At 42.2% G+C, this 21,596-nt stretch overlaps 1 protein-coding gene and 1 long non-coding RNA gene across 2 annotated transcripts; one reads left to right on the plus strand and one right to left on the minus strand.

The window, feature by feature from the left end:
- Window positions 1–15,177: 15,177 nt before the first annotated feature.
- Window positions 15,178–19,674, plus strand: LOC119340256. Its single transcript, XR_005164462.1, has 3 exons — window positions 15,178–18,156; window positions 19,189–19,360; window positions 19,450–19,674. It is a non-coding gene; the product is annotated as an uncharacterized LOC119340256 (long non-coding RNA).
- Window positions 19,675–19,752: 78 nt separating this feature from the next.
- Window positions 19,753–21,190, minus strand: LOC119337814 (ethylene-responsive transcription factor WIN1-like). Its single transcript, XM_037610031.1, has 2 exons — window positions 20,938–21,190; window positions 19,753–20,724 (listed from the first exon to the last, which is right to left on the minus strand). The coding sequence occupies exons 1-2, from the start codon at window positions 21,018–21,020 to the stop codon at window positions 20,130–20,132; spliced, it is 678 nt and encodes a 225-aa protein (XP_037465928.1). The 5' UTR covers window positions 21,021–21,190; the 3' UTR covers window positions 19,753–20,129.
- Between the last annotated feature and the right edge of the window lie 406 nt (window positions 21,191–21,596).

A 21,596-nucleotide genomic window follows, 5' to 3' on the forward strand; every position in this document is an offset into this window, starting at 1 on the left:
AATCGCCTAAGTTAAAAAACATTCTGAGTGGAGAGCAATCCTCCCACTCGGGGGCTTAGCTGCGACCCTGTAATCGCCTAAGTTAAAAAAAAACATTTCCGAGTGGAGAGCAATCTTCCCACTCGGGGGCTTAGCTGCGACCCCGTAATCGCCTAAATCACGAAAGATCCCCTGAGCTACGCCACAAGTACAATGTGCGCTTGATCCCGATCCGCAAGGATGACGAGGTGTCGATTGAACACCACGTCTGAGCTATGCCACAAGTACAATGTGCGCTCCATCCCGATCCGCAAGGACGACGAGGTGTCAATCGAACACCACGTCTGAGCTGCGCCACAAGTACAATGTGCGCTCCATCCCGATCCGCAAGGACGACGAGGTGTCGATCGAACACCATGTTTGGGCTGCGTCACAAGTACTACAAGAGCAAGAGCCAAGATATTCAAGGAAAACAAAGTTCAGATAAATCCCCAAAAGTTCAGAACCACGACGGGCAGAGGTGCACGGGCATCAACCCTGAAAGAGTTTAACGGTCAGATAACCACTCGGCATCCTCAGGCAAATAAAGGGTATGGCATAATGTTTGTTCACTCGACAGGAGGAGGACTTGCTGGCTCGACGAAGCTGTCGAGGTCGATGCTGTCTGCGATGCGTGTGGCGGCGTCAAGGAGGTGTCCACGGAAGACTGGAAATTGAGCTTCTTTGTGTTGGCAACCTTGAGGGCCGCCAGCTTGTCTTCTTTGACGTCCTTGCAATGCACCCGGACCAGTGATAGAGCGACGTCAGCACCACACCAAGCTGATGACTTCTTCCATTCCTGCACTCGACCGGGGATTTGATTCAATCGAGCCATCAGAGACTCGAGATCCTATGAGAGTTCCGCCTGAGGCCAGAGTTCATCATCAACCCGCGTCATCGCGGCCTTTAGTTGAGCGAGGTAGTCCATGGTGTTGTCCAAACGAGACTCCAGCCGCAACACGCTCATCGCAACATCATCTTTGACGGGGCAGTTTATGGGATCGAGACCTGTCTCAACCCACCCGGTTTCTTCTTGAAAGTCCTCGCAGAGCTCTGCGCAGTCGGAAAAACAATGAGTCGATAGTTCAACAAGACATGTCAGTTGACATCTCAAATCAGTCGAACTAGAGGAAATACCTTCAAGTTTTAAGACCAACTTTGCAGCAAGCTGACCCAGATACGACTCCAACTCGCCCTGTTTGGCTTTGAGGTTCCCTACTTCGTCAGTCAATCTCTCCTTGTCCTTCTTCAGCTGCGCGATCTCGTCTTCTAATTTGCCGACTGAAGCCAGCTTCTTGTCCGCAATCGTTGTTTTCTCTCGCGCCTCCTTCTGGGCTGCAGCAAGGTCCAAGTCCTTCTTCTCTAGAGCCTGCTTCATTTTCTCTAAAGAAATAACATTCTTCAGACAAGCCTGAAGTTGATGGTTTTCACTACGCACATCTGTTCGAGTGGAATCACTCTGTTCAAAGAGACTGGAAAGAGGAAAGGGAGAATCATAATGTGAAAGGTTCCGAGTGGTTACCTCCCATGATAGCTGTTTAATCTTGGGACTTCTTGAGGTTCTTCTTAGCCAGCTCCAGGTCAAGATTGATGCTGATCTGCTTTTTGTCCAGCTCAGAAAGTTGAGCCCCAAGATCACAACACTTCTGCAGTCAGCAAAAGGGATATGTCAGTCGACAGAAACAAAAGGTAACCTCAGTAAAAGTTGTTCTAAGACTACCGCCGAATCAAACATTCAACAGTAGTCTCGGGAACTACACCCAGTGGGTGCACTTGGCGTGCCCCCACTGGTCCAGTTCTTACACTCGACATGGTCTACCCAGCATGAGTAAAAAAAGCGATTCTCAAACCCCAATCAACTACCAGCAGTCGATCATGATCATGGGGACTACACCCAGTGGGTGCACTATGTGTGCCCCCACTGGTTCAGAGAAACACTTGACTCAACCTAGTCGGCTCAAGCGGAAAAGATATTCCGTCTGACTACAGAAACACCACAGTGGGTGGTTGGATGAGAAATGCAGACTCATAGATGCACATAAAAGGTTCAAAACGATCATCCAAGGACATCATATGGACGGCGAAGTGACAATTGCAACTATCACTACTCAAAAGATTAGCCGGAAACCAACTAACCTTGACATTTGCCTGTAGAGCAGTAGTGGCGTTGTAGGCGACCTGACTGGCCTCATGCGCCACTTTCATTTGCTCCATCACGAGGTTCACCTGGAGAAGAGCTTCCCGGGCGGCACTCAACGGATGGTCCGGAGTCTGGTATGCAGTGAAGAGGGATGACGGCAACACAGTCGGGGCCGCCACATGATCGGATGCATGGAGTTCTATCGGAGGGGTAGGGCCTGAGCAGTCGACCTTGATGGACGGTCAGTCGACATCAGATTGGTGAAAGTGACGCTGGTTCAAGCTAGATCTCCGGATTGCTCGATCACCGGCTCAAGCACTTGTCCCTCAGTCGCCTTCCCGCTCGAGGCCCTGCCCCTCCTTCTTCTCCCTCTCAAAGGCACCTCTTCGTCTTCGTCGTCCGGAAGGGTAATGACATCCCAGGGAGCTGCAATGAAAACAATCCCAAGAGTTTAATTGACCAACAAATCAATCGGCAGAGTAAGTTCAAGTTGGAAAAGGCCTACCTGCTCTAGAAGAGGCCGCGTCATTAACTTCCTTGTCCCCAGGGGCCTTGTCGACATCCATGTCATTCACAGAAGTTGCAGCACTGAAAAAGTTCATAGTCCACTCGGTAAAAACAGAAGTATCAGTCGGAAGAAGAAAACGCAGAAAGGTCGAGTGCTCACCCAGAGGCGACATGAACGTCCATCTTGATCTGGGGCAAGGTTTTTCGAGCCTTCGAGGGCACAACCTTGGGCTGCTTGGCGACCTTCTCCGTCGGCTCCGGAGTCGATGTTCGAGTGTGTTTCTGCGCTTGGGTGCTAGGAGCCGCGGTCTTGCCGCGCCCGCCCGCCGGATCGTGAAGAAGTTTTGATCGACGCTCTAAGTGTGGTGGCGAGTCGACCCCTCATCGTCGTCCGATTCTTCGCTCTCCTCATCATCATCATCCTTTGGGGGCTGCCAGTCGCTGCTCTTGTCCGTGCTGTCCTCCCCCTCCTGGTCCTGCCTTCGAGTTTGCTCACCGTTGGGCATGGAGTACATCTCAGTGTAAATCTACAAAACAAAGAGTCGAGCAAATTTTAGTCGGATTCAGAGACAGATGCAAGATGCATAGGAAAACAGTCGGTAGCAAAGTTCAAACCTTATCTGGTTGAGTTGTCGCTGAATGGGGTGACCCTCCTGGCTCCCCTTGGGTTATCCTTGTTTCCTGTAATACTCTTCAACCACATGGCCACCGTTTTGGTCGAGACCTCCTCAGGATGGACCCGAGCGGTGTCGTTGGCACTAGAGTACATCCACATCGAGTGGTCCCGAGCCTGAAGCGGTTGGATGCGTCGACTGAGAAACACCTTCAGTAAGTTCATTCCAGTCATGCCCTAATTGATCAACTGAACCACTCTCTCGACCAACATGTCCATTTCCACCCTCTCCACAGTAGTCACTTTCAGTGGAGAAGGTTGCTGAACACGATCTAAAGTGAAAGGGCGAAGTCCAGTCGACTGACCTGGGGTCACAATGTCCTGGCAGTAGAACCAGGTCGACTGCCAGCCTCTGACCGACTCAGGAAGTGTCATAGAAGGAAAAGAACTCCTTTTTCTCTTCTGGATACCCAAACCCCCACACATCTGGATAACATGTGTCCTCCTGTCACTCGAGTTTGCTTTTTTCACCGACTGAGAGCGGATGGTGAAGATGTGCTTGAAAAGACCCCAATGTGGTCGGCAACCCAAGAAGTTCTCGCACATGGACACGAACGCATCAAGATATGTAATGGTGTTGGGAGAGAAGTGATGGAGTTGGGCTCCGAAAAAGTTCAAGAAGCCTCGGAAGAAAGGGTGCGGGGGAAGAGAGAAACCGCGGTCAATGTGGGTGGCGAGAAGAACACACTCACCCTGTCGCAGTTGAGGTTCCGACTCTCCCTCCGGCAACCTCCCAGTATCGTTGGCGATCAATCCGGACTCCGCCAGCTCCTCCAAATCTTCTGGCCGGAGCGAAGGTCGGATCCAATCGCCCTGGATCCAACCCGCTGGCAACTCGGACCTCGACGACAACCCCCGAGCCGTCTTCTTGCCCTTCGTCGTCCCCGTCGCCTTCTTCGCATGCTCTAGCACCGCAGTCTTGTCCTTCACCATGGTGGCGGCACGATGGTGTCGAGAGCGGAGGAGAAGAGAGCAGCGGAGAGGCAGAGAAGATTGGGGGGAAAAGGAGCGCACAGTGCAAACGCCTCGGACCCGACGCCTTATAAAGAGCCATTTTCGAGTGGCTGACGGGTGGGAACAGGCGATCCTGTCAAATTCTGCAACAGTCGTGCACTCGGTACGTGGCGAAAAAGGTGGCGCGAAGATCGAGGTGCCTTCGTCTATCCATCCTGCTCACTGCGGCGCGCTCTGCCTTGCGCGCTTCCCAAATTTTGAACCCCACGAGATCCGGAACACGCCGTAACCAATCGCGCCAAAGATTTTGCAGCAAAGGGAACACTCGACAAGGTGGCGTTATAAACTCACTCGATGACTTACTGAATTGATCAAGGCAACTGAAACGGAGTTGCAGTTTCAACATAAGCCTCCGAACCAACTCAAGTCTTTGCAGAGCACATCGGTCAAGGAAAGACTGACTTCCACCTTCTTTTCACTCGAACCTCAATCCATTCGGGGGCTAATGATGAGGATATAGACCTAGGGTAGGGTCACAGGCCTGACCTATACACCCTACCTAAGGTCACTACCCTAGAAGCAAAGGCACCTCGGAGACAGCAGAGAATACCAATTGAAGACGTCGAGTGCAATCCACTCGACCAGTCATATCACTCGGGTACCCCTCCTTCCCGAGATCACTCGACCGTACAAGAAATCACTTGGCCCACTGAAGACCAGGAGTCGCACAGGACAGCAACGGTCAAGCATTCACTCCGTAGTCTTCAAAGGCATTAATAGCACTTTATAGCTGGGGTTATCAGTAACGTCCCCTCTTTTTGTAGATTGAACTCTTTGTAACGGGGGATGGCTGGGGTCCTGGCGCACTCTATATAACCCACCCACCCCCCCTCCTCTAGCACAACGGTTCGCACCCCCTGTAACACACACACCCATACTATAATCCAGTCGACCGCCTCCGGGCACCGAGACGTAGGGCTTTTACCTCCTCTGAGAGGGGCATGAACTTGTAAACACTTGCGTACAATCTCACTGTAGCTAGGACCTTGCCTCCTCATACGTACCCCCTACTCTTACTGTCAGTCTTAGTACCATGACACCAACCTTACATTCACAATAGAAATTTCATGTATAACAATAAAATTTAGCATTTTAATCCTATAATACACATATAATTAGAAAAACTAGTACTCCCTCCTTCCCAAAATATAAGGCATGATTGACTTTTTACGGTCTTTGGTGCACGACTTTGGCCACTAATATGTATCAAAGTATATGGATTGAACATGTATAAATGCCATTGTCGTATTTTTCTTGCAAGACAATTTTATTTTATATGTATGTATACAAATTTTATAGACATACAATACATGAAAATCGTAGTCAAAGTTGTGCAACGACGACCCGAAAAGTCAAACCGTACCTAATATTTTAGGAAGGAGGGAGTACTAGATAAAAAAGATTTGCATATTTTTTGGGTGCAGCGTACCCACGACACCCTCACTGGATCCGCCACTGCTTTGATTATGTGGCATGTGTGCATGTTAAGATCATCGAGATAGTGGGGACGAACTACTCCATCCGTTTCTAAATATTTGTCTTTTTAGAGATTTCAGCAAGTGACTATATACGGAGTAAAATGAGTGAATCTACACTCTAGAATATGTCTATATACATCCGTATGTCATAGTCCATTTGAAACCTCTAAAAATCAAATATTTATGAACGGTGGGAGAATTTAGGTATATAGGATATGCAAATAATATAAACTGCATAACTTCTAACATTTTAGCGTTTGTGCGTACACACCCGACGACACACGAGCTGGATCAAGCTCGTGTCGTGGCGGGGCCATGTGCGGTATGCACATTTAGCAACCCCAAAAATGTTGAATAAAAAAGAGAAAGAAACATCATGCATCACAAAATATACTGACATACCATATAAAAATGTATTATGCACACAACATGCATGCACTTATATCGTTTACGCTTGTTCGCATGGAACAAATATTAGGATATGCAGTAGAGAGTACATAGCAATCTGCTGCGGCCGGCCGGTGGTGGTGCTGGAGAAGACAACGCCTACTACTGCGACAACCATGATTGTGATAGTGATCGTTCACCACGGTCTAATCTTGTTATGGTTTTATTTTATTTATATGCGATGATTCTAATTAATGGTCTAATTAGGTATTTGAGCTTATCACATGGGCTAATAAATCAGCTAATACATCTTCTCTTGTGGATCTCAAGAAGGAAGCCTTAGCTCTTACCAAGCTTCTTTCTAGCTTTAAGTTGGCGAAGATCAGAAGACAGGCAGACGAGGTGGCTCATCAGATAGCTAAGTTTAGTTTTGATAATAGGCCAGATGGCCTTCTATGTAATAGTTTTCTGGCCTGCATGGCGAATACTATAATGAACTTTTGTATCAACTCTTTAATTAATTAATACATGGGATTTTTTTTTAAAAAGTCGGCTAATCCTATTTTATAACCTCGAATAATTTGCAAAAATATTGGCTAATCTACACGATATTACTGATACCATATTTGCCGGAGTAAAACAAAATTTGTATCCGCATCCATATTCAATGGATTCGTGCAAGTACATATCATATCCTTAAAGGCATATGCAGATTTCAAATAAAAATTATCCGTACCATTTACATTCATACTTGCGTGCTCCCACAAAGAAAATGACCAGAGCCCTCCAATTGGCGGTTCTATTCCGCGTGTAGGTCGCTGTATAACCAGCTAGCGCGTACCCCCCACTCGTCTATCTACTGTATGGGCTGGCCCAATCTAGTTTATTTTCCACCAGGTTTTTGGAAGGTTCTCCCTGAACCGTTTTTATACTACTAGCAAATATGCTCGTGCGTTGCAACAGCAGAAAAACAATCAGATAGATTATGCAGATGTGGTAGAGATAAAAAAAGTCTGAATCAAATGCCACGATGAGATAACGATTTTCAATATGTCATTTCACAAACTATGTCTGAGTGATGTCATGATGAGAATCGATTTTAAAAAAGTCATTTAAAAAACTGAAAAATGTGATGATCTCATCACGACTTGATTTCCTAAGGCGCCACAATATTTTTTTTTGGTGAGCAAACTACATTGATGGACCCCTGCCTGAGCTAGACTGATGCATGATATGTCTCGCCTTGACTTAGCATAGTGGTGTTTTCCATAACCAGTATAACTGTGGTACCAGACTACCGTGTATGGAGGCAAAATAAACATTTAATCATTTCATATAGATTACGAAAACTAACCCATAGGAAGTCGTGTCAATTCTTTTGGGGCTCGGCGCTGTACAGAACACTGAAATCTTTTTTACCCGACATGCGAGGGACTAAATAAAATCATAAAACGACTTCTAAAGATCCCCTAATAAAATGCCTACCTAAGTGATGGTTCATTTTGTTCGTTACTTACGAATCGGTATTAATTTTATGAACATTTTTTAATATTTCATGGACATTGTTTTCAAATTCCCAAATATCTTTTGAATACACGATCATATTTTAAAAAACATGAATATTTTCTATTTCATGATTTTTTTTGAAATCATGATTTTTTATAATATGCGAACAGTTTTTTGAAATCACGAACATTTTATGATTTCCCAATTGTTTTTTGAATTCACAACATTTTATGATTTATCTATATTCTTTTTCATTGCTCGCAACTTTTTAGAATTTAATTTTTTTGGAAATGCTGGATTAATTTGTAGAAGGAAAAAAAGGGCATCACGACCGGCCCATTACAGCGTGCAGGGCCTGCTATATATAAGAGAAAAGGGGAGAAAAAGGCTAAAGATCCCCTAATAAAACGCCTACCTAAGCGATGGTTCATTTTGTTCGTTACTTATGAATCGGTATTAATTTTATGAACATTTTTTAAAATTTCATGGACATTGTTTTCAAATCCCCCAATATGTTTCGAATACAGGATCATATTTTAAAAATCACGAATATTTTATATTTCATGATTTTTTTGAAATACTGATTTTTTATAATATGCAAACAGTTTTTTGAAATCACAAACATTTTATGATTTCCCAGATGTTTTTTGAATTCACAACATTTTATGATTTATCTATATTTTGTTTTCATTGCTTGCAACTTTTTAGAATTTAAATTTTTTTTGGAAATGCTGGATTAATTTAAAGAAGGAAAAAAAAGGCATCACGACACGACCGACCCATTACAGCGTGTAGGGCCTGCTATATACTCCTATAAGAGAAAAGGGAGAAAAAGGGATATCGACCAGGGTTCGATCCCTTGTCTCCCGCGTGGAAGGCTATGGCATTTGCTCCATAGGCAACCTTGAAATAAAATCGAATCATTTTTCATCATTTACATGTGGCATAGTTTGTACTTTATAGGCAACTCCGAGGGCAATTTTCGTGACGTACCGTCAGAAGCAATAGGTGATTTTTCTTCTGAATTTTCTTTCTACTTTCCTCCTTTTTTTCATTTTCTGTTTTTAATTTCTTTTTTATTTAATTTTACTTTTCTAAATTTTGTTTTTATTTAATTTATATATTTAATATTTTATTTTGCAAACATATTCAAAATTCATGAATATATTTGGAAATCATGAACATTTCTCTGAATTCACAAATAATTTTATAAAATAGCAAACATTTTCAAATTTGCAAACATTTTCAACAATTTTGCGAACATTTCTCTGAACATGATTTTTTTTACAATTTCTTGAACATTTTCCTGAATCAGTAGAACATTCCCTGAATTTTGTGCTTTTTTTGAATTTCAATAAAATAATTTGTTTTGTTTTTGGAAATGCATGAACATTTCTTGAATTCGTGAATTTTTTTTGATTCAATCAACTTTTATTGAATTTTAGGGAACATTTTTTAAAGTTCAAAAATACATTTTTATACCTTTTGAACATTTTTTATATATTCACGAACATTTTTACAAAGTAAGGAACATTCTTTGTTCTTTCGAATATTTTTTTAGTATGTGACTTTTCTAAAAAAATCATGAATAATTTTGGAATCCCAAACATTTCATGACTTTCTGAACTTTTTCTAAAATCATGAACATTTTTTTAAATTCATGTACATTTTATTTTTTTCTCAAACATTTTTTTCTAAAGTTTGCTACTCCTTCTGCTCCATATTACTTGTCTTAGATTTGTGTATATACGGATGTATCTAGACATATTTTAGTGTTAAATACATCCGTATCAAGACAAATCTAAGACAAGTAATATGGATTGGAGGGAGTATTGTTTAAATTGGTTTTGTAAGATAATAAAGAACATCAAAATAAAAGTTAGATGATGTGTTAATAAAATAAGAATTAAGTTGGTATAGCGAGTGTAGAAAATAGGTGGTAGGATCTGCGAAATTGTCCTAGGCAACTGATAGCAAGATCGGTAATTATTATTGCAATTTAATATGAGGAACAAGCATGAGCTAACATACTTTCGATACTTGAATTGATTCTTTTTCTGGTTTAAACTTCAAAAATTGTCGCGTGGGAGAGATTCGAGCACACGATCTCCACCTTGATTCCAAAGTGCACTAACCAACCAAACAGACAACAAGTTGTGATATTGTTCTTTCTATTTCTCTTTTATATACTTTATCCACCCGTTTTATTTCTTTCTCCATTGTGGATTTTTCTGGTTCGACTTTTTTTGGTTTTCTCTTTTCTTTTTCCGTTTCTTTACTTTCATCTTTTTCCCCTTTTTATTTTCTATTTTATTTTTTCAAAATGCAGAAACTTTTTCAAAATCAATTAACCTTTTTAAATTTGATGATTTTTTTTGAAATTTCAATTAGCCTTTTCAAATTGGGTGAACTTTTTTCCAACTCCGATGAACCTTTTCAAAATCGGTGAACTTTTTTCAACTTTGGTGAACTCTTTTGAAATTCGGTGAAACTTTTTCGAAAATTGTTGAATATTTTTTAGTTTGATTATTATTTTTCAAAATTGATGAAGCTTTTTTCAAAATTGATGAAAAAAGCTCACAAATTTTAAAAAAAAGTTCATCAATTTTGTAAAAAGTTAACAAATTTGAATAAAAGTTAATCAATTGTGAAAAGAGTTCATCGATTTTGAAAAAAAATCAACTAATTTTAAAAAGTTGATCAACTTAGGAAAAAAAATCACGAATTTGAAAAAAAAGTGCATAAAGAAAACAAAAAAGAAGAAACAGATTTTGGGAAAAACTCACAAATTTTAAAAAAAGTTAATCAATTTTGTAAAAAGTTAACGAATTTGAAGAAAAGTTAATCAATTGTGAAAAGAGTTCATTGATTTTGAAAAAAATCAACTAATTTTAAAAAGTTGATCAACTTAGGAAAAAAGTTCACGTATTTGAAAAAAATGCATAAAGAAAATAATAAAAAAGGAACAAAAAATGATAAGAAAAAAAGAACAAATTGAACTGAAGAATGAATCAAATAAGAATGCAAAGTATCTTCGTAGTTGCGGGGCGATGTCCTGATGGTTAGAGCAGAACCTGCGTAACAAAGGGATAGTGGGTTCGAACCCTCGTGCCAACACCTTTTTACGTTTATGAAACCAGGGAAAAAAAGAAAATTGGTCGGCCCAACTTGGAGGTCTTTATGCGCCCATTTGCAAAATGCATGGTAACGGACGCCTGAAGTAGGGGGGATTAACGAGCATCTTGTGCTCGTGCTTGTTAAGGCTCGACTCATTAAGCTTATTAAGATTAACCAGCGGAAAAACCTGCTCGGCTTGGTTCATTTGAAGCTCGTTAAGGTTGCGAGCACTTGTTAATAGATCCTAATGTGTTACGGTCTACAGGATGAGTGTGTAGATGTGGTTTTTAAGAAGGACGATGGTGACTACAAGAGGAATGCACTAGTTTGTTACCTCCTATATAGATTAGATTGAATAGATGGGTTGAGGTGCTACAAAAAAAATTGTCATATAAAATGAAAATATGTGTTGTGTTGTTACTAATGAGTTTAACGAGCTAACTCGCTCGTTCATTAAACTCATTAAGCTTAACGAGTTGAAATCGATAATTGACTATGTTCATTAAGAAGCGAGTCATGAGCTTAACGAGCCGAACTATCAACTGAGCTATGAGCTTTTGGTCCAACCCTAGCCTGAAGCGCCAAAAAGATATGCCGGAGGTCTCCTCTCCTCCAAAGGTACGCGTTGGTTAGAAGAAGGACAAGAATATAAACGGGAAAAGGCCCTCATCCCCAAATCACATATCGATAGCCCATATAAACCATAACACACATTTACACAGCCCAACTGAACAATGAACACTCCCAAACACGAGCCCACGAGGATTCGATCTCTCTTGCCTCGCCGCGTCGGTCTCGGCTAGTCGGCTCGCATCCCCTCCACGTCTTGGCGCCTCTCAATGTGCAGCGCCGCTCACCTCACCGGCGACGCGAATCCCTCGCCGTCCCCGTAGGCCCGTACACGATACCCGGCGCGTGTCCTCTTGGTCTGCGTTCCGCTCCCCCGCGCTGCGAGGTATACCGAAAAGTTCCCTCTCATATTCGGCTGTCGTGTTTCTGGACGAAGGGAAATGGATGGTGGGCGAGGTGGGGCCGTGGGGGTGTAACGCGCGACTACCTTGAGCCGAGATGACTGCTCTGGGTGCGCACGAACGCAGAAACGCGGGCCGATTTTCGCGGGGCTCGAACGGGGGAGACGGGGAGTGGCCAGGCGAGGCGAGGGCGAATTTTGAGGAGACCCCCGAAATTTAGGTAGGATTTTAGGTTTCGCGGTGTAGATTATGTAGTAGTTAGGACCTCCTTGTTGATTGTATCCACGTGGCCATGTGGAAGCGTGGCTTGAGTGCAAATCTGACTATTGCTTTTGTTGGTTTATAATCAGTAATGTTTTTGTTGGTTTTGCTGCTTTTGGGAGGTTAAGGTTTCTGGACATAATTTCTGAATGCTTGTTGTTTCGAGCTAGTAGTAGTTATTTACAATGCCTCTGAAGTTTGAATTCAGATGAATGTCAGACAAGAGCATGGATTCTTGTTAATAACTCTGCATGTTAGTTTAACAATTGTACTACACTATTCTAGTCTAATTTGCGATGAAATTTTATCTGTTTTTAACCATGAGAATGTCCATACTGAACAAATATGCATAGAGATATCCCTGGAAAATGTATCAAACTGATTATCTGTTATTATCCCAGTTTTACTCTAGTATCTATCCTCTGGCATTGCAAGTTCATTTTATACTTGCGAAGTAATCCTGAATATGCACTATGCAGGTGCTTTACCTGTCTCATGCATCTGATTCAGCCGAATCTGGATGACAATTTGCTAGTTCTGTGACTTCTTGCCATGGTATGTTTAGCAGGGAAGAGTCCTTCCTAAAGAGCACAATTGTGTTGTATGTGGGTGACATGGCAAGCACACATGTGGCCAAATAATGGAAGCTTTTGACTCTGTTAATGCTAGGTATCTGCAAAGAAACAGTTATGTTCCCAGTTGGCAAAATCCTTAGTTGTTCAAATGTGCAGTTGTGGCACTTATGGACTAGCAAGGACCATTTGCAGTTGCTCCTGTTGGTGGAAGAGCAAGCAATAGTGCTTCAAAAGGATCTACCTTTTAAAACTTCTCTATGGCGATCCTTTGCCCCAGAAATGCAGAAATTGAGATGTGTGATAGTTGGTACCACTATCTATAGTAGGCTGGTTGATCCTACAATGTTGAACCTTATAATCTTCTGCACCCTTGTTTGGATGATTTAGATTTTTTGAAGTCAATGACATTTAGGTATTTAGGCCATGTAACTCTTCCGAGCACTTCCACAAGGCCTAATTGCGTCATTTTAACCAGGTTGTGATGTCTCTGCATTCAGCAGAGTTTGTTTGATCAGGAAGACTAAAACTCTGGTGACAGTAATATATGTACCAGATGGAAACAAAGTAAGCTGTACAAAGGATTTGAACAGCTGAACAAGTAGTCTAGTCGCCTAGAATTTTCATTACAGGAGAAATGTCTGCCACTGTTTCTAACAAGTTTATGGACAGAGTATGAATCATGGATTTTGAGATTATGCCAAGTTATATTTAGTTAACCTGAAAAATTCCACCAAGCAGTATCTTGAATGGAGGACGTGGTTGTGTTAATTTCTTTGTGATTGAGGATGACCGCAAGCTTTTTAGTGGGTCTGTTCATTCTCTGAAGCCTGCCGGAGTGCAGTGGCGACTCTTCGTCTCTTTGACATGCACTCTATAGCATAAATTCATATGACAAATGTAAATTATCTGCCCAACAATATATGAGTCAAATACAAAGGTATGATTTGCAGTTTTCCTTTATCTTATTGTAGTTGTTCAAGTTTTTGATTTGTGAAAGTAATTGTTAGAATCTGTTTGTAGTTAATGAGTTACATCACAGCTTTAGAACATTTGATTCTGTACTTGTGTGGCTAGCTCTAGCACAGGCAACTATGATTGATGTCTTACCATATATAGGAGTGACTCTATACTCTCCCAGCAGAAAGCTGGACAGATCTTGGTAGCTAAAAATTTAGTGCAAATCAGCCATTCAACTCATTTTGGTTTTAGGATATTTGCTGTTTCCTTTCAAGAAGCATGGAGTCACTTTGCTCCCTTATTATATGATCCCCCTTAGCATATGTTACTCTTACGGTGACTTCTTTTGCTGTAGTTTCGGTCGCTTCTAGCCTAGATACTTCAGGAATTTTCTTGGTTGTCAATCTGCTCTGTGTTTTCACTCGGGAATGCAATGATTAACCCGTTTGCCATATTCTACTTAGGCCTCCTGCTCCTCCATATTGAATTATAGGGTAAAATTTGTGACCTGGTTGCTCTGGATATATCTAGTATCAAACAATCAAGGTGTCCGGTATAGGTTGATTATGTCGGGTAATATGTGCTCTTTCTGAACTTCTTTTGTATAGAGAAGTTATACCTCTATTGTATTGATTGTACTTGGTTGGGAATTAAGTTACGCTCTGGCCATTTCTTAAATGAGACTATGAGAGGGGAATTTTATAATATGTGGGTTACTCGTTTGTCATCTTTTGAAAGCAAATGGACATACATACAACATGACCTCAGTCCTATTGTTGCTTTGAAGGTTGCTTTTGCACAATGTAGGCCTGGCACATTTATGCTCTTGAAACTGTTCGCCTGGGTTCTTGTGCTCTAAGTGTCATCACCTGCCTATAACTTTAGACTATCATACTCTGGTTAAAAAATTCCTTGACTATCATAAGGTCCATGCATTCAGGTCTGTTAGTCTAGGTTTAGCTTAAGGATATTATTCTGAGAAATAGAAGATCTGTACAACTATTTAGGCTGCAAATAATAAGTGAGACCGAACATCATTCAAGTATAAAAGAGTTGAATGATGAAATTGAAATTGCGGTTGTTGAAATAAAGAGTTTATGCATGTACCAAGACCAACACCATGACTTCGCATTTTTCAAACAAACAAATTATTGCACTTCACAATATTGATGGCAGACTTGAATCAAATACAATTGTGCCATGCATATTTTTTTAAATAGTACTCCCTCCGTCCCAGAATAAGTGTCTCAACTTTGTACTAACTTTAGTACAAAGTTGTACTAAGGTTGAGACACTTATTTTGGGATGGAGGGAGTATGAGGTTTGATCTATGTCCTATTGCCCTATGAATGTTGTTGGGCCAGAAGTTCGAACTAGTTCACTTGGCCTTTCTGGACTGTTTTTTTCAAAAAAAAATGCTGGTAATGTGCAATAAGTAGACACTAACCAGTAGGACCAGACAAACCACTATATATCAATTCATTCTTCAAAGGTATACGTGCCAGCGGGAGCTGTCAAAAAGCTAGTTTATTTTAGTGAAATAACGTTTTTACAAAATTACAGGTTTATTTTCAAATCTATAAAGAACTAAAGGGTTAAGCAGCAATTTAGCATAGAGTAGCCTTCCATACCTATTCTGTAGCTTGGTCAACAGCGATGCTAGATGTTCGTCTGCATTTTTATTACCATGTCGGGCCATCGCTATCAACACTGAATTCTCAAAACATCCTAGAAAACATTTACTACTTCCTTGAGAAGTTTACCCCTTAATTCTGTACTTCTTCAAACTCGAAAAAAGAAACTCTGTACTTCTGCAAGATTAATGAGTAAATCTTCAGTTTTTCGATGTTTTGACCGCCGCCTGTAGTCTTGGAAATTTTTCTCTAGTATTATACAATGGTCGAAATTGGGGGTCTTTTCTGCATGCATACCACGGTTACACTGTGACATATACTAAAATGCTTTTCTGAAAGTCTTAGTGTAATGTATGTGTAAGCTGAAATAAAGGGTATGCATTATTTATTTTGTTCCATGGAAAGAATTGTTGAAATAAACCCAAGATAATGATTCATCAAGCATATTATAACCATTCTGAATGGCTATGAGCCTTTGGTAGTGTCAAGATCTAACAACTAGCTAGGACCACCAGCAGTACTAAGCACTCCTAAGAGGGGTAGGGGTCTGATCATAGACTAAGCAGTTATACTTACCAACGCTTTGCAATGGGTGGTTGGCTGATCTACAGCTAGCTGCTTGCAGAAATGCTGGTCAGACCTGATTCTTTTAGAGTGATGTTTTAGAGAATGTGCAAGAGCTTTTCACATCTTATCATGAAGAAGTGTGCCAGACGTGATTTATCTTTGATAAAAGAAGTATCGATACCGATAAACCCAGAGTGTGCGTACACACTAACTGCAGGCCAAAGCATTCCAATATTTACTGAGCAGGTTCATTTCCTGTGTGCATTATGAATTAGCTGTGTCCGCACATACCATGTTTCGTTGGCATCTTCCTAAACATGGTAAATTGGCGGTTCTCTCATGTTGGGTCTCTTTTACACTATAGCTTTGCATAGTATAGCAATTTACTTGCTGGATATTTCAGCAGTCCAATGTATTTGGAACTCGGAATAGTTATAGAAGTATGGTGGTATACTTTTGATTTGAACCATCTGGTAATCTTTGATTCAATTTTTACAGGTCACAATACAATGACAAAATCTAGACTCTCGGCCCTAATCAGCCCTAATTTCTTTACTTCTTAATTGCAAATTTATGGTTCACTATTTGATGCATGGTTAATACTCCATTTTTTTCTTTCGGGTGTTTTTTCGGAGAAAGAAGTTTAGGCAAACTTATTTTTCAAATGATGTTGTCTCATATCTGAGTATATATTGCATAGTCTTCGCAAAAAGGTATACATTACAGTGGAGACCATGCATTGCAAGTGTGCGGTTGCTGATATACCAATTACCAAGTCTTATGACCCTAACCCTACAAGTTTCTATACCAATAATACTACAAGTTAGGTGAGATGCTTTCCGTTTGAACTATTTGTTAATCCTTAATTCAGTTTATAAATCACAATCCAGTGGTTGTTGGCAAAAATTAGACTCTCAACCCTAATCACTTCTATATTAATTGGCACATGATTAGTCTTTGATATAGTCTTTTGTTACAACTTAGGGGCTATTTGGCAATCCACTGCTCCCTGAAATTCAAGGATCTGCAGAGCACCTGTTCCCCCGCTCCATACTTTTTACCTTCAGCTCCGCCAGCTCCGAACAGGCCTTTAGTGTGAACTTATCCCTTGAGTGGTTTATGGGAGAAATAATTTCAGTGAGCTTCTATTTTAAATACTTTTTTCTTTGTATGTGTGAACTGCCTTAAAAATACTTATCATATCTGTCCTACTTATGGTCGTCAGTTCACTCTTCTCCCAATCTTCCTCCTTCAAACTCTGACAGGGCAGGATCATGCAAACCTTCACGGTCCTCCTGAATTCTCCCCTCGTGCCGTCTCCCACCACTAATTACATTCGGACCAACTTTCAAACAAGTTCTTGTTCTTGGGTAATACTCCCTCCGTCCCAAAATAAGTGTCTCAACTTTGTACTAATCTTAATATAAAGTTGTACTAACCTTAAGACAATTATTTTGGGACGGAGGGAGTACCATACTCCACCTTGTTTCATGTGGTTCGTGGCGTAGCACAGGCACCTTGCTGGTAAGCAGTAGAATATAGTGGAAATGTACACTTAAAATTGATCCTTCACTTTTACAAGCTAAGGAATGCATGACGTCCTTTGTCTAACAGTTTACGTTTGCAGCCTCCTCTTTATCCAAAGGTTGAAACACAGCAGCTTTCCATTTTTCTACTCATTGGCATTGCCTGGGTAATACTCCTGCTATCTTTACCATCCACTTGACAATGTCATTAATCAATTAGTTGGCATGTACATGCACCATAATTTGGGCCATTTTAGGTGGATCTGGGGGATAACAGTGTCAACATCGCTGGGTAACTTAATGCTATATGCCTTACAAATGTTGAATGTTGATTAGGATGGCATCGCCAGATTGATTCCAATGAGTGTAGCAAAGGGCAAAGTTAATGTTGGGGGACCAGTACACCTACACTACTGGACATATTGAATGCATGCTTTTGCAACATGGGAGGTCCTTCACCAGCTACTGTGGCACCACAAGATGTCAAGGCGGGACTAGTATGATTTTTTCAGAAAATATAGCAGCAGCAGCAGTGTCACTACCCTAAATCATTGGAGCATCATATATCTAACAATTTGTTCTGCAGGACATATTAGGAGCACTAATTGTCATAATATTTCAGCTTTGCTGTGCGGAGCCCATTTATTATGTTTTGATGGATGTAGACCTGAAGTGGTGATCACCTTTTTCTGATAACAAGGACATGACGAGAAAGGCAAACTGATTTGTTTGTATCTAAGCATCCAACTCAGTAGGGATCTCGCTATATTGGCATCGCTTTTGCTTCTGGCCACCACCATTGGATTTCACCAAGGTCTTAATCAGGTACCATTTCATCATTTTGTGTACCACTGCACTACTACTAAATGTGTAGTGCCACTGTCTTAGACCTCATACTAGTGTACTCCCTCCGTCCTTAAAAGAGTGTACTTCCAAGTTTGTTGGAAAGTTAAACTTTTTTTATGTTTGACCGTATTTATACAATAATAGACCAACATCTATGCCATCAAATTAGTAGCATTAGATTCATGATAAAAAAAAAATTCGTCATATATCTATTTGGTTTCACAAGCATTGACATATTTTTGCACAAACTCGATCAAACTTTGAGATAGATTGACCCTCCAACAAAGTTGGAAGTACACTCTTTCAAAGACGGAGGGAGTATGCATCAATGGCAGGCAGCTAGTATATATCCTCATGCTGTTACTATTATTCTTATTTTTTCTGACATGATTGTACTTTATGGCTGACCAACTAACTGACCGGGCCCTTCTGCATTGACTGCGTGCTTTACCAACCTATAGAGCCAACCGTGTGGAGCTGATTTGCACTTCATTGTGACTATATGTGTGTTGTGAAATTAAGAATGGGAAATAATATGGGGACCATGGATCTTTATCACCCATTTTAGTGCTTCCTTTTCTTTTCCCATTTAACATTTCATACATGATTGTTATCTTATCCTGCAAACACTGTTGCTTGCTAGCTCGTGCTGCATTGGCGTCGCAGCACAAAACACAATTGTTTGAAGGTGACAATGCATATATATGGATGAAAACCTAGCATTTATAATTCTGTATGCATGTGGTTTTGTGCACCATCTTGGTTTAGTTGATGCCTTGTGGTCATCTGTTGGTCCACATAGCCTGGTGCAGTAGTGTGTATGGTCTATGTACTAGTCATAGTCTAACATGGTTACTGATTATTGATCATCTCCCAACTGGACCTATTTTAATACCGAGAAATGTGGATCTGATATTCTTTCAAATTCGATGCACTAACACATGGTAATGTTAATGCACTGACGTATTTGAGTTCGCCTCTAGCTAGCTGACGGATGATGTTTCCATGCAGCAATTTTCTTAGAGCATCTGATGATTCGTGACTGATCCCTTGTATTACAAGAGGGTTACACACGGGAACATCTAGGAATTGCATGGAGAGTCTCATGCGCAGGAGTAATTGATTGACAGATGTTTTCGGTAAATCGTATTCTTCGTCTCGTTTGGGCTTACCAAATGATTTCGTAAGTTCACTTCTCAATTAAATTCTCATTGACGCTCTTCGGCTAACTACGTTCTTTGAGGTCACTGATGGAGTTGAGATGATGTACAGGAAAACTCGAGGTGCATGCTCTCTCGTATCTTCGGTGATTACTCCTTCCGGCTATACGAAGTACTAACATACCGCATACATGTCCATACACAATTTTTGGAACCTTGTTCTTAATTAGGGTTACGACTACGGGACTAGAATGAACAGTGCTTACAGACAACTGTCTTGTCAAACCAAGAATGTGCAAATATCATCTCACCATATTCGTGATATCCTTTTGATGAAGAGGGACGCTTAAATTCACCCGACTGAAAACAACACTTCATCGGTATAGTCTAACAAAGGAAATTAAATGCACAAGTGTACTGCATTACAAGGTGTTTATTCCATTTATTAGAAAGCGATATCATCACTGATATACACGTAATCATATAGTATTATATAGTCTGATGATGTTGATACAGTGTGACTATCATGACGGTGACGGCATATACATAGTTACATACAAGTAAGCCTTTGATTAATTTATAAATACACGGGGCTTCACACACGTACGTACACACGGTAGTAATTAATCGTTTCCTAAGCTTGATTTTACGTAGTGCGTAATGGGGAGATGCTCAGCTGGTACCTACGATGTGGAGCAGTGATCTTAACTGCTTGTGCGCCAACCACCCTACCAGATCCTTGATCTGGGATGATGACCTGATCACACTTTCTTAACCGTGCAATATTTTTCTTCAGATGACGAGGCTGCCTTCTTCACCGTGCAGCAGCCCATGTGACGGCGAGGCCGGGCTGCTCCTGCTCAGCAGCTCCTCGATCATCTGCAGCGCGATCCTCTCCTCGTCCTCCATTGTCTCCGGCGGCGAGCCCGTTGTGGACGTGGACGTCGACGAGGAAGGAGTCGCCGACACCGTGCTGTCACTGGGCGTTGGTGCCGCAACCGCCGCCGGCTCCTTGTTGAGCTCGACGGTCATGACCCAGCTGGAGTCGGCGCGGGCTCCCGCGCGCTTCTGCCAGACGCCAATGTGGGACTTCTCGGTGTCTAGGCGGAGGCAGGTGAGGGACGGGGATGGTGTCTTACAGCACTTGCGGAGCTTGGCGCTGAGGATCTGTGACAGGCTGCTGGCGCCGGCCGCGCCGGAGGACGACGAGCCGACACCACGGCCGTCCCGTGCCGCTGCCGGGGCGACGATGATCTCCCCGTTGGCGCTCCTTGGCACTGGGAAGTTGGTCTTGGCGTTGCGCCCGCTCATCAGGATGGCAGCCTCGTCATACGCCCGCGCCGCCTCCTCCGCCGTCTCAAAGGTGCCCAGCCACACCCTCCTCTTCCTGCGAACCACACACATATACATGCATGCATTTGGAACCACATCAAGAGAAAATCGACGAAAGCAACCTTAAAGTACGTAGCAATTCAAACCAGAATAAATGTATCTATCTCTCAGGACACGGTGGGATAGCTACACGAGTAGGCCGGACCGCCGGAGAGTAGGTGTAGAGCAGCTACTGAGAGAGAGCTAGGGGTGAGGCACTGAGGCTTACAGGAGAGGGTGCCTAATCTCGGAGACCCAGGAGCCCCAGTGGCGCTGCCTGACGCCGCGAAACTTCTTCTTGGACTGTACCATGTTTCTCTGCAGAATGCAGAGCGGAGATTCTCTGGCAGGGAAGAGGACGGGCAGAGGGAAGGGAATGATCAGCAGGCAGTGTGGCAGTGCGAGTGAGTGAGTGAGTGTGAGCCCGGCCTCCTCCACGGAAGAGTGGCGGAGCAGTGTAGTGTGGGGAGGAGCGAAGGCCCTGCTGCTCCCAGTGAATATAAGCTACTGCCCCTCGGACCCCCTGTACTTGCAGAGCGTTAAATGTGGTTAGATAGAAAGATGGATAGGCCGATGCGTATACGCGTACGCTTGCATATATACATACATGATACGTAGGGCTACATTGCATATTGCGGGTGGGCGTGTGTGTGTGAAAGAGGGGGAGAGGGTAGGAGTAGTGAAGAATGGATTTGGGGGTGGCCAGTGGCGGTAACTTCAAGTGTGAGTGTGTGTGCCTTGCGTTGCACGTATCTGTTAACGGTTGGGCTGCTTCCATGCATGCCCGTCCTTGTTCACTTGTACTGCTACTGCGCTAGGACATTGGAGTACTGTCATGTGTGCACCACTGTAAGGAGAGCTTCTGAACAGGTTTCGTGTGACCATGCA

The sequence above is a fragment of the Triticum dicoccoides genome, chromosome 7B (genome assembly GCF_002162155.2).
Source record: "Triticum dicoccoides isolate Atlit2015 ecotype Zavitan chromosome 7B, WEW_v2.0, whole genome shotgun sequence".
In the NCBI taxonomy this organism is placed as follows: Eukaryota; Viridiplantae; Streptophyta; class Magnoliopsida; order Poales; family Poaceae; genus Triticum; species Triticum dicoccoides.